The sequence below is a fragment of the Centruroides sculpturatus genome, unplaced genomic scaffold (genome assembly GCF_000671375.1).
Source record: "Centruroides sculpturatus isolate CEXI.00-Female unplaced genomic scaffold, Cexi_2.0 scaffold626, whole genome shotgun sequence".
Lineage (NCBI taxonomy): Eukaryota > Metazoa > Arthropoda > Arachnida > Scorpiones > Buthidae > Centruroides > Centruroides sculpturatus.
The window spans coordinates 464,830-479,549 of NW_019384860.1; the positions used below are offsets into that span (position 1 = coordinate 464,830).

The 14,720-nt window shown below is 27.9% G+C and overlaps 1 protein-coding gene across 1 annotated transcript; it reads left to right on the forward strand.

Annotated features, from left to right (window-relative positions):
• The first annotated feature begins 2,011 nt into the window (after positions 1-2,011).
• On the forward strand, positions 2,012-14,539 carry LOC111630657 (nuclear receptor ROR-beta-like). The gene is made up of 4 exons (XM_023374795.1): positions 2,012-2,155; positions 2,726-2,803; positions 6,990-7,134; positions 13,420-14,539. Exons 1-4 carry the CDS (start codon positions 2,138-2,140, stop codon positions 14,100-14,102), a joined length of 924 nt encoding a protein of 307 aa, XP_023230563.1. The 5' UTR covers positions 2,012-2,137; the 3' UTR covers positions 14,103-14,539.
• Positions 14,540-14,720: the final 181 nt, after the last annotated feature.

Consider the following 14,720-nt stretch of genomic DNA (forward strand, 5'->3'; position numbering starts at 1 on the left):
GGCCCTGTCGTCTCCATCGCTAGGCAGGTAGGTCAAATCTCCCAAGCTCTGGTTCTGACCTGGATTTCAGTAGTGGATAGTCATAGGGCGACCCAGACTAGTTGGTGAAATCTCTTTGCTACAGTCAGTGCTTGGATGCGGTACGCTCGATGAGGATGATAAAAATGAGGATTAGTTTAAGTTGAGAAAGTGGTGTTGGATAGTTTATCACCTGTTTGAGAGGTGAGTGCTTAATTTAGCGCATTATCAATTTTGTGATTCTAATGCTTTTAAAAGATGATCATCCTATCCCTCTTAAAGAACCGGTTTAAATTGAGTGAACTAGTTATAATAGTGTGTATAACGTGATATATAAAAAAAAAACCAAAGTTGCAGAACCGTTATAGTGGATAACGGCCAGAAGGCATCAAATCTTTTTCTAAGTGATTGATGCTACGATTTCGAGCAGGTGTGTATTTGAATGAAAAGAAGCAGGTGGAAACATTTCAACGGTTTGGAACCGCTTTGTCTGAAGCCCTAGGTGAACTGATAAAACTAATGGGAGGATCTCGACTTTTAGAAGTCGTCTTTGCCAGTCCAACTAGAAATTGTCCTAAAAAGCATTCCTCTGTGTTCTTATTATAAAGCGAATTAAAAATATACATATATACATTTATTTATTTAAGTGGATTAGAATATTTATATTTACTTTCTCGTCTCCGCATCNGTTTTAAAGATGTTAGCTGTCATTTTTCTTGGCATATATTATTATTTATTGTTGCTAATATATATTTTTTCGAAGTGTTTATTCAGCATGCGAAACTGTTGCACGTCTTAAAAGCTGTAATGTAGGTCTACAAATAATACACACAGCAGTCTATCTATAGTTTATAGTCTATATAGAATTGGTAGGATGAATAAACAGTTTTTATTTAAATGCTTTAATAATTTCAAACTTAATGCGCAAAATACAACAATGAAATTATTTCCAAAAATTAGTTTTAATACGTACAGGTCTATAAAAATTGTTTAATATACAATTATAATTTTACTATTAATAAAATATATAGGTTTATACAAAATTAAAGTTTCAGATATTAATTTTTATATTTGATCTAAGAAAATTAACAATTTTAATTTATATATATATATGTGTTAATTTAATTTAATAATTGATAGGAACAGGTTTAGTTTATGATTTCTTAAAATTTATTTAACTTATATCCACGCTTCATTTTAATTTATATTATAGGTGATGTGATCGAGTTAGAGTTTAAGCCAATTACTTGGTTAATATTTTGGTATCAGAACAACATTGCATATGACAGCTCTATTGGCACCACCCCATTTCGAGGCCAGATTGCTTCGGGTAATATTATACAACTTATCTAGCAAAGAAGATCGCCTTGAAAAGTACAGTGCCCTTACTTTAACAGTCCATAAGTGACCTAGAAAATTTACAAAAGGAGACAGTAATAACACATTCGATCATTTTCGCTAATTTGCCATGTTTTTTATATACATATATTGGGTTAAAGCAGCGAAAGTGAAAGATGTGAATCTGTTTAAAGATAAATTTAAAACAAGTTACGATTGCGTGTTTGAAACAGAAATTATTAATTGTTTTTATCTGTAAATATTACAGACATTATACGAATTTTTTAAGTATTATCAATGATGAAATTTTTTTGAATGCTTCATTAATGCTAAATTTAGAGAAAGGGAAAGTGTTTTAAATAGAACATTTTCTTTAATTATATCTCAGTTTACGGATTAGTACGTAGCACAAAGTAGATGTAGGGTGTAGTCGCATTGTCATGGTCTGAACAAATTACCTTGCGGCGTATCAACAGTCCTTGAACAAAAATCACCTCCAATCGAAGGTCTTTGTTACACTTCCCGAATAGAGAAGGAAGACTTGATACAGGAATGGTGAAAGTGGTGGCAACCCAGCAAAACGTGTGCAATTTGACGTCACGAGACCTTGAGCTGTAACATTTTTATGGTTGGCGAAACCGGCGAACATCTCATACCGTTGTACACCTGCTGTCCAGCTAGTGAGTGGTTCTTTTTGGCTACAATGTGGATTACTAGAATGACTCTCGGGTGGCAGTAGTGTGTTCGCCAAATGTTGGATCTTCGTCCGTCTTACGTTTGAATGGCTCCCCTTTTAACGGTAATTAATACATATTTAAATGACGAAAATTAATTGACAATTACGCACTTAATCACTAAGATTCGGGATTCGTTATAGATTATCTTTAATTTTTTTTTTATTTTCTTAACTCTTAAAACTAACTAATTGCGTATCGTAAATGGTAGATTTAAGAGAGTAGAAGTTAATACGTAGTAAAGTATCAGAATTAAACTGATAATATGCGATATTTGCTATTATATTGCTAAAGATAATCATTAATATAATATCGATAATGATATAAGCGCGATTAGTTTGAGTTTAGACTGATCTACCTTGATATTTAGAGTGATTTAACTGCTATCAGCGCTATTTGAAAGCCAATTTAAGTCTTAAATTAACTAAAACGTTAGTAAATCATTGCGTCTAGGTAAATTTCATACTCACTTTGTATGTATAATGTTTACATAAACGTATTCTCCCAGACAAACACTTCTCTGTATAGAACTAAAATAGTTTACTGTAAGTCATGTGTGCATGTATTCAGCATACAGATAGCTTATTATCTTCTGTGGTCTCTCTTTAATAAATCTAATGACATTTATTTTATAGATGAACCAATTGTGTAAGGTGTGTGGTGAACCTGCTGCAGGTTATCATTTCGGGGCCTTCACCTGCGAAGGTTGTAAGGTGAGCATTGTATTTAAAATATATTATAATCCAAATAAATATAAATTTTATAGATCATAATGTATTAATAAATTAAATAAATTTAACATAATTTTTAATATAAATTTCCATCTCGTTAACGGATTTTTTTCCCCTTTATTTCTCTTTAAATTTTTGGTTAATATATAGTTTAATTTAAAAAGTATTTAAGTTGTTTGTTAACGTTTTACTTTATATATTTTTTGCAAAATTTAAGAGGGAAAAAATACTACTTTACCAAGATCACGTTAATTATAATGATATTGCACAAGATTAATAGTATTTTAAGTAAAAAATAGAAACAAGCCTTGCAAAATATTATAATGCCTATTATAATCCCTAACTTGATTAAATGCTTTTATATTAAACTTACCAAACAACCTTTAAAAAATTTTGTTTTTTTAACCTTGCTCATCTTAAGACGAAAGGTATTTTATAAGAAAAAAAAATAGTTGCACGAGATATTTCTTTATCCGAATAAGGACAGAAAATTCTAAAAAACGATTGTCAATTCGAGAAATAAATTCCCCTGGCGAGAAATGTGCGTCATAAATATAGACTACTTTCACTTTAAATAACATCTGTCAAAATAGGAGGTCATACAGGAAAATGTCACAGCAAACATGCTATACTAAAAAGATGAGTATCTAGAAGATGCAACAGAGATCACGAGGGGGCACTGTTGGAATTTTGACCCCTAGAAGCACCATATTGTACTAAAAGATCAGTGTTACAAAAACACATCACGTCTCGTGGCTAGCGGCATATGACCTCACTGCTCTGACCCCAAGCTCACCTGTCAGGTATCTGGCTGGGGGAAATTTATGGCTATCCCTTAACACTTCTTCCAGTCCTGTTCAGTGCAATATTTGTAACTGGGTTAACATTATTCAAGTAAAATGCGCGACGAACTTATTACTCCATACTGAATCTGTATTTAGTAATTTAGAATGACTGAAAATGGGTTGCTACTGTAGATGCCCTCGATGAAAGAAAAACGAGAGTGACTTTTTTTTAAAACATTCCTCTTTTCGCTAAGCTGACGTTTTAGAAATTTATTTTCAAGTTGTTCCATTAAATCAGGAGACGTGATAGGAAAATTTCACTTTAATCAAATTTATAGCACGACGTTATTTTAATTTAATTGAATATTAATTAAATTTTCATATACAAAAGGCATAATAAATCCATTAATGCTTTTTTAAATATTTATGATTTAAATTTAATTTATGTCCTGATTAAAATATCATTTAGTTCATTTAATATTTAGAGTATAGAAAGGCTTCAAATCTGTGATCTGAAGCAATTAACTGAGCGACTTAGCCTACTAAAGTTTTTTTTTAAACGTTTCGATGCATTAAAGCTCTAAAACTTACTAATTTAAGTGTTTAAATATAATTAAATCCTTCAAAAAAAAGCCTTCAATTTATTAAATATTTAAGTTTTTAAATATTTTCGTATTTATAAACAGAAAATTGCATCGTTCTCTTAGTCAATTCTGAGTTTTGGAGTAAAGCCAAAGGTAAAGAGAAATGGTTAATTTTCTCTAAAGTTAATTTAGTTATTTAAAATTTATAATAAACAATCTATCGAACGACTTCAAGGTTGTAATTTGTGAAAGGGAAAACGGTAGAATGATATCATTGATGGCACAGTTGATAAGAAAAAGTAAAATCACCTATCAAAAATTTCAACTCAACTTCTTTGACCTACTTTTCCACAAATCGTGCTATCAAATCATCATTTATCTTCCCATTGGAATTTATTTAAGATATATATATATATATTTTTCTTTATAATTTCAAACCTTGACCAAAACTAAACAATATGAGGTCAAATAAATCATATTTATTGACTAAGAAACAATAGAATCAAGTACAATCCTTACTCGTCCTGATTTTAATATATTAAGCTTACGAGTGTATAATAGTACAGTACGATAACACAGTAAAAATGGAGAGAGGAGAAAGAAAAAAAATAAATAAACATACTTAAAATTTAATCAATCTTTATATTGTTATAATTCATATATATACTTTGATTGTATAGTTTGATAGGCAAAAGAATTTTATTAATTATAGTTATATCCAGTTTAGTAATTAGTTTCTACCTTGTAAGAAGAATTTGTAATAATTATACCCGCTCTCCTTACTACGTAATTAGAATTTATATTCTAAACATCCTTTTTAATCATTTTATAAATCAGTATGAGTGACGAATTCGGGTCATTTATACTTACATACCATCGACCTTTAATCTTTGACTTCTAATGGCGTCTTTCAGGTAGTCAATGTGTGTCAGATTCGTGGCAGCTGTCACTACAATTGGCCCTTTATTATTAAAATGATTTGATAAAAAGATTTGCATTAATATAAACATGAATGAGGGAAAAACAGGGGAGAAGGATACAAAAAAAAAGAAAAGATTTTCCCGTTAGATTCGTACTGCTTTGCAATAATAATAATAACAGTTGATATTATTGATAATGTATGTCAAATTATAGCCAAGGTAAGTTTATTCAAAGTTAGTAGATTTATTATATGCTTCTATCAACACGAATTATATTAAATTACTTTGTAGTTAGCTACAAAATTCATCATTAAATGTCGCATGTAGGCGTTTATCATGATTAATATTTAGAACAGCATACATGAAAATTTAATGAAATATTAGTCAAGTAAAATAAATCTGTAATAAATTTATTTCTAGTCGACTTAAAAGTTAAAAGCATTTCGATTTTTAAAAAAAAATGCATTAAAAAACTGAATTTTGAATGGGAATTTTAACAAAAACTTGGTGCAATTTAATTTTTAACCGTTTAAAATTTAAATTTTAGTATTGGAAAGTGGAATAAATGAAAGAAAGTAGTTTTTGTCAATTTTTTTATTTTTCTTTGCTTTACTTAAAGACCCTCGTGTGTCAACTTCTTACATACCAATGGACATCTGGGACAATGACATTACAGAAGCAACAGCATTGTTTAAAGAGCTTTAGGTCATAGGCTAGAAAATAAATAAAAAAATGTTTAGAAAAGGATGTCGAAATTGACTGAAAACTGTGTAATTTTAGAATAAAAGTCCTCAGGTATAAGAAAAGTATTCATTAATATTAAACTTGTACCGCAAAAACCCTCGAAACCCATTATGTTACACCCGCAGAACCCCCTGTTGTATATGATATAACTACATATTTTAAGAAGTTTATCTTTGTCAACATTGGCAAATTTATGCAAATATATTGCATAACTAGCGATATTATAACTTCACAAACTATATAAAGCTGTTATATACTAAATAACTATATTCACATCAAGATAAAAATGCTCAAACACGAACTTTTAAACCACTTATTTAAGATTTTCGTCTAATGGTACGTACGCATTGTATCATAATTTGAAAATCTTCATTTATCTTGTTTTTTTAAGCAAAATTACGAACTCTAAATAAAGATGCTTACGTTAGACTAGTCAATAATCACGCGTAGCATCTCTTTTTAGAACATTTGTTAAGCTCACGTCAATAAATAACTGTACAGATTGATGTTCTGTCTAACCTAGTGTCAAAATTTAAGCATTTATCAAAGGAATGGTAAGAGAGAAGCGAGAATTTTCTACTTATAAATCCTTCCTTTAAAAATAAAAAGAAAAATCATAGTAATTTTTAAATAATGATTTTGTATATAATTAGAATGTGACCTTGTAACCTCAATTTTCAACCCTCGCTAAGATTTCTGCACTTATTACCTAAGTTTAGGTGTGGAAATATCTTCCTATTTTGTTATGGGTGTGTTTTTGTAGCACGGATCTTCAGTGTTTACATTTTTATTTAAAATTAATATATGCTTCTAGTACACGGGCGCTATATTAGGTGTATGTGCAGCATTGAACCCTAATTGAATAATTTTGATTGGTGCTGATTTTTAAAAATTTTATTTAAAATTAATATACATTTTATAACAGTAAAAATTTAATTTATGGCAGTATTCTGCCAGGGCAGTGCTCCATCATTTGCAAAATATTCTGTTAAATATTTTCTAATGTCATTTGACTTTTGAGAGTAATGGTTTGCACCAAGTCTATTGATCNTTTTTTAATATTTTAAATAAAATAATATAAAAATATTTTAAAACTTAAATAATTAAAAATGTTTAATAAAATTTATTTTTACAGTCATTTTTTGGAAGGACCTATAATAATTTATCAGCGTTAGGAGAGTGTAAAAACAATGGCCAGTGTGTAATTAACAAGAAAAACAGAACATCGTGTAAAAGTTGTAGATTAAAAAAATGTCTTTTGGTAGGAATGTCAAAGAGCGGTAAGTTAATGTATTGTTTTAAGTTCCGCTTAATTGTACTAACAAGATCCAGGTTTCGATATTTTAAAGATAAAAACACCAACATCAATTTCCAAGTAACTTAAATGAGGGGTTGTAAAAAGAGTATCTCATGTTTGGCCCATATCACATGTATATGTATATATATATATATATATAAGTTACCTTTCACGCATCATACTAAATCTCTGCACGCCTTTAACAGTATAATATTTTTTTTTCCTCTATGTTTTTTAATGAAGACAAGAATATATGAGAGAAAGTAAAGTTGAAACTAGCTATCTGTATACTATATAATTTAAAATCGCAAAGAAACGCCTAAATCAAGATGTAGGTGGAAAGATAAGGCGATAAGTATAGGAAAAAAAAAAAGAAATTCTTAACTGGATTATAGTAATGTTTCAAGTGTCCATGTGTGTGATATTGGTAAAGAAATTTTAATAATAATTTAAAGAGTAAAGAGAAAAATATTCTTTTATACTTCTTTAATTTAATTAATTTTAAATAAATGTAAACAAAGCATTTAATTAGACAAAACTCGAATTTAATTCGTCAGAAAGAAATAATAATTGAGATCTTAATGTATTTTAAGTACAAGTCGTGTTCTTGATTCGAAAATTCAATTAAATCTGAAATAAGTAAAGCCCTTTTTTTTGGGGTTAAATAAGATAAGTGTAGACAATGGAAGGTGGGTTAAACATTCAAATTATATAAATAATTGAATCAAAAGTTATCATTCAATTACTGACATTAGTTAGATTTCCATTACGTTAAAGTTGATCGTGATGAGATTCTGTCATTTTAAAATTGTTCTCTTTGCATTTAAACTAGATCTAAATTAGGCTATACAAGATGGGGAGTTGAATTAGTAAAATACAACATTCATCATCTTAAAACGTGAATATCATTAAAACTGCTGATTCATCAAAAGATATCAAATTGTTTTCAAATGTAGGAGTATGCTTGAAATATTTTCATAACTTAATAATGTAGTAAAATTTTTTTTTAAATAACAACTACAGAATTATACAGCTATATACTATATTAATTCGAATTTAAGACGTATTCTCACCCTTAAAACAGAGTGGAAAAAGTTGAATAATGATCAGAAATTAAGGATTAAAATTGTTTATAATATGTAAATTAACAGAACATATTATACAATTTTCACGACGTATATACTGACCAAGAATACTCTCAATTTAAGAAGTGTCCCCATTTTTTGAGATGGAATTTTCAGAGAAAATTGAATGTTAATTCGACGCGAATTTAATTTAAAATAATTAATAAAGAATAAAATTATTAATAACATATTTAATATAAAATATAATTAACAAAAAATATTTATATTTATATTTATTTAATCTTATGAGTTACCTGAATTTAAGAGCAATCCCGTACGTGATAAAGTGCATTTTAAATTCGAAGTAATGCAGTATTAATTATACAATCATTTTTATTCAATTAAACACACCTGTATAAAGATTTTTTTTTGTATTATTATTATTCTAATTTTTGCATAATCTATTTAACAAGATAATGTGTTTTTACTTAGCATTGTCTGAATAACGTACATATAAAATAAATGACTTCGGGTTTTTTTTTACTTCTATTTAATATATTTCACTCGCCTTTATAATAATTATCTTAACTTGTTGACATTGTAAAGCCGAATAATAAATATGTCACGAAAATTTGTTAATAGAAAAATTAATCGTTTAGCTTCTAAAATTAAGGTTAAAATAAATAAATAGGTGAAATATTCTCGCATTCTTTCTATTGTTTGTAGGTATTATCTGCCAAATTTTGCAGCTGTTCTGCAGCCATTAACTTAATTATAAATTTAAAAACAATATATAAAGTTATCTGCGATATTAGAAAAAAAAATTACAGCTTTAAATAATTTAGTTATACGTAATGTTTTTATGTATGGCGAGAGGTAAAGTTTTCAGTTAGTTACCTGAGGGTTATAGTCGAACACGCGAGATTCAGAACTAAATTATCTGTCAATAATGATTGTAAAATATTAAATTTATTTAATTATGTTTGAGAATATCTCAGATTTGTCAGGACTATTATAAATAATCTTAATTATTTAAATATTTATGCATTATTTATATAAAAATATTAAGTTGTAAAACGAACACATTTAAAGGATTCGAAACTAAATTAGTTATCGATAATAAGGTTAAATTGTATTTAATTAAGTTGAAGAAGCTCTTAAGTTCGCCAAGATTTTAAAAAATTACTTATATACAGTACATTAATTATGCATACTTTCGGATAAGTATAGATAAAATAATCAAGATTTTAATTAGTTATGCGAGCCTAAAGGTATTAGTCGAACGTAATTAAAGCATTTCCAAACTAAATTAGTTATCGATAATGACCATAAAATCGTAAATTTAATTGCGATTCATCTGTATTAGTTATCCCATTTAGTCCTGTAAGATTAATATAATAGGATAACTGTTGTTAACTGAGCAAGTATGTAAGATTGAGATAGAGGCGAGGAGGACTGAGATATAAAATGACCCCTAGATTATCTCTTCCTGTGGTAGGCCGAAGAAAGTTACATCGTAATTCCTGCAGGGATTTTAAAGAAAGAAGATAAGGTGTCATTTCTGACTGATAATGTATCAAACATGTTATATTGAATTGGATAATGGAACTCTAATCCTCTACATGCGTTAAATAAAATATTTCAGAAGCGAATATGGCGTGAATTTACTTGCAATAGACTTATAAGGTAATGAATTTCTAAGAGGGATGATACACATTATGATATTCTAAGATAGGGGCATAATAAAAAAGAAGCATATCAATATGCTTAATGAACTAATGGCATTCCAGACTTGAATATGATTATCTTAAGAATTTATTTATCTATTTTACAACTTAAATATTGCATGAATGGTCAATTTGATCTCCAGAATATTCTGATTTTATTTTTTTTAAAAAGAAAAATTATATGTAAATTTTACTACAAAATGCACGACTCCATAGCGTATGTATCAAAACTATTTTAAGTCTATTTTATGGGGGAAAATAGGCTAAGACTGTTAATTTATTTCTTAATAGCACTGAAAGTTTCAGAAGTAATATTTAGATTATAATTAATTAGAAAATTATAATTTCAGTACTTAATTATTATATCATTTTATCATATGTTCGAGATGAAGTAACGAATGTATATATGTATACATATTATGGAATTTCATGTTACAAAAGCTTCATATAAATTCATTAAACTGCATTAAAAGTTAAGTAATTAGACTAATTATTCCATACGTATTATTAGGTAATTAGTCCATTTACTAATTTTATGAATTAGAAATGTTATTTTGTATAATTAATTTACTTTCGTCTTTAAATAATTTATTAAACGAAGAGCGTAGTAGCAATTTTTGTATAAAAATAGCGTAAAATTCTCTTGAAAATTATTCGAAGAATTAATTTTATCCTTATAAATTTACCTCTACATGTTTAATTTAAAAATACAATTACGCTATTGTAAAAGCTTAACGTAAATGCTACATGCGTACCACATCAATATTAGATTTAAGAATAATTTAAAGAAATTATCTATTTTATAATATACTTTTCCTTATAGATATCAAAATCAATAATATTTAATAATATAAGTATAATTACAATACGCATTTTCCTATATTCATATGAATGTATACGTTCAATTTACTCGGATAAAATTACTTACAGTCTTTCTGGATACAAAATATTACATATATCTTACACTATTTATATATAAAGAAGATAAATATAAATTCGTAAGGCTCTTAAAACAGTTTTATATATCATATATAAATTTATATTGAGCTATAGAACCACATTAAAAATGCCTAAAAATTTCCTATTTAGCTGAATAAAAACGTGTTATAATTGTTAATATAACATTAAAAATTTCTATAAAAATTATAATTTATATTAAATTTCGTTATTAATTATGATTGCCTTATCATAATTTTAAAAAATTCGCTCCCTTCTTCCATCAAAACTTAGAAGTTTACACCTCTTTAAAATCAATACATTTATATACTTTATATTAAATTAATATTTTATATAAGATATTTTATAAAATATATTTTGCATAATACGAATAAAAAATAAAATTTAGCCTGAATTTAGCCTGTAAAAATTTCCTTCACTGGAATTTGGGTTATAAATCTTGACGTAGATTAACCGCAGAAACCTGACTCTTAGAATTTATTTTATGGGTTTGTCTTAAATTGGTGGTCATTTTGCCTCTGAACATGATAATGCGTGACATATAGGGCCTTTTTACTCAATTAATATCCTAATAGTAATGAAATTGTCCACGTGTAGTTGGTTGCGTATTTCCTGTTTGTTCATACGATCCGAATTCATTAGACCGTGTTTGGATCGGATATATATTTAGTTTTTACTTTAAAATTGCTTAATTAGAAACAATTCCTCTTAATTTTAGTAGTTAAAACTTTATATTAAATGCATAAAATCTACAATAAAATATATATAATTTGGATAAAAACACTTAAATAAATGCTATATGGTATATTTAAATTCTTCTACAAATAGAAAAATTGCTTTCATTTAGAATTTTGAACTTAAAAAGAATGCCGTCTTTGAATTTTTATATATAAGTCCATAGATTGATATAATGTATATACAGATAAACCTGTGAACAACGGTCACTGATGGAAACATAAAAATGGTCGTTGTTGGGAGGTTATTTTGTATGTATTTTAAACAGAAACATTCCCAAAAATTGGACGTTGTAGAGAGATCTTTATATATAAATGTAAATTAAGAAAGAATAAAAAATAAAAATAGAAAACTTTAACGTTAGAAAGTCTTGGTTATGATTTACATATTCTTTCTAAAATAATTTTTATTTACTCTATTATTTTAGAAAATAGAACATTTATAAGCCCGAAGCTAAACTTAGTTATTTAGCCTCATCAAAACGTTGAATATACACTCCTATTTTGCATAATTTTGAAAATATCATGTAATAATCGGTTTGAATCAATGCTATCTCTCTGCAATGTATCCTAATTTTCAAAGTCACAACATATCATAAATCATAATATATATTACAATAAGAGGCCTTCATAAAGTATACTTAAAGACACAGAGTTATAATTTCCGAATGCAAAATTATACTATTATTAATAGAGTTGTAAATAATAGTATATATTATAACATAAAGAAAGGCGAGCAAATTTATTTTTAATGATGCTTTGTTCTTATAAGATGCTGAATATCAAAAATTTTGTATTATTTTAAGGAATTTTATTTTTCCGGCTGTTATATATATAACAGGGAAAGTATGACACCCTCCCCCAAGATTTTTACATTTTTGGCTTCGGAGGACCTTGAAATGTCGAAAAATGCAAATAAAGTTGGGATTTTTTTCTGAATGTATGGATTTTAGTATTGTGGGGGAAAGCAATTTTTTCATTTCACCTACTTTAAAGCTTAATAATTTCTATGCCTTTTGTCGAAAATTTCTGAAATTCGGCAGAGAGAATTGTGTATTAGGAAAGAATATTTCTAGAAATTTTCATGAAAATCGGATTATTGCTTCGGGAGATATGATCTTTACTCCCTTAATATCTCCCTAACAAATCTGAAGATTTAAGTGTAGTGGTAGCAATTACTTAGATGAAAACAAAATAAATAATGCCGGAAAAATCAAGCAACAGCATTAACAGCTTTTGTTTTTTTAAGGATTTTAAGGTTTCGTATGAGATATTTTGTGTTATTTTTTGAATGATAAATAGCATCAATTATTTTGAACAGGTTACAAATCAATTTGATCAGAAGCATTTTATCATTTTCATCTAAACAATGGATAAATATAGTAGTTTGTAAAAATTATGCCCTTGTTATTTTACCTCGAATTATGTATACTTCTATGAATATCATAAATGATTCAGGTATAATTTTAGTAAACTAAATTGAAATCAATTTTCTTTTTAAACTCTTACGAAACTCTGCGACTGCGATTAGACTTAAATTATTACCGCGGTATTGATATAGTTTAGTAAATAAATTTAAAACTTAAAAAATATTTAAGAATTCTTCTGGGCTATCAATTTAACGATCGTGTTAACGGCTTATTAGACATGCTAATATATTGTATATAATGAGCCAATTACGAATATTAAACAATGTTCGTAACTGGCTTTGAATAACAATGTTATAATCGTTTATACTTTGAATGGTTTTAAATTACATATTTCTGTTATTATTGTTTTCTTGTAGGATCCAGGTATGGACGAAGATCCAACTGGTTTAAAATCCATTGTTTAATACAAGGCCAAGAAGACATAAGTACAAGGTTATCCGAACAAAACGCACTATCAAATGGGGATTTGCATCCAAATTCCAGGGCTTATTTAACACCTTATATTGGACACGATGGTGATAGTGATACGTCGAGTAAAAACGGTTCACAGTCTTCCCCAGACGATGTCATCACTAAACACAATGTTGGACAGAAATCATCATCTAATGGTTATCTTCCAGACTCAAATAGTCCATCGTTCGAATGGAAAGAAAATATGACATTTCCATTATCCGTATCAACTATGTCATCGATCAATTCGAAAATATTCCATACAAATAATAGCCCTTTATTAAATAAAGGTTATTCCAACGCATATCCAAGTGACTTTTTTCCATATGCTCAAAGATACATATTGGTTAATCCCATACCTCCCGTATTAAAATCTCCCACCGAGGGTATACCATTAGGTATGGACTGTTTATCGGATGTATCGGATCAAGAGAAGCCAATGGACTTATCTGTAAAAAAGTCACCCATTCCAGAACCTGAATTATCCATTGATGAAGAAGAGAAAATTGAAAGTGAAGAACCAGTCGACGTAGTTGAAGAATGTACTACATTATCAGAGAAACCTCTAGATCTTACTAAAAAGTTGTGATATATTCACGTTGACATCTCCTGTACGTTTAAAAGCTAGACTCTGTACAGTCAAGCGATGAAAAGATATCAGAAAAAAATAATAATAATAATAATTCATTATAAATCAAAGACGTACTGAAGGAGATGTATCATATGCATTTATTATTTATGGTCCCATTTCGTACGGACATCAATATATATATATATATATTATTTTTTTTTATTTGATGTCGAAGTTCAAGGCCAGTTTTTCACCAAGTGCTTTATTATGTGTATATCCAAGGTAACAATTTGTGAATTATTGCATTAAGTTCTTTCGCTTAGCGTAGAAAATGTGACAAATCACGTGGTTATTCGTGTCAGGTAAAAATATTAAGTGGAAAAAGATTACAAGTCTAATGCTGTGATGTAAAAATAATTACAGTCAAGCTATTTTTTTAGAGAGAGAGAGAGAGAGAGAGATAGAAAAAAAAAGTATATTTAGGGATATGATTTTTCCCTAAATCGAATTAATCTAAAATTGTTATTGTTTTTTATTGTAAAAAATAATATTAAAAAATTAAATTTTATTACCTTTAATTTTTCAGCATATTCCATTTTTTGCATGACCCTCTCTATTGCTACTGGGCCTTTCCCT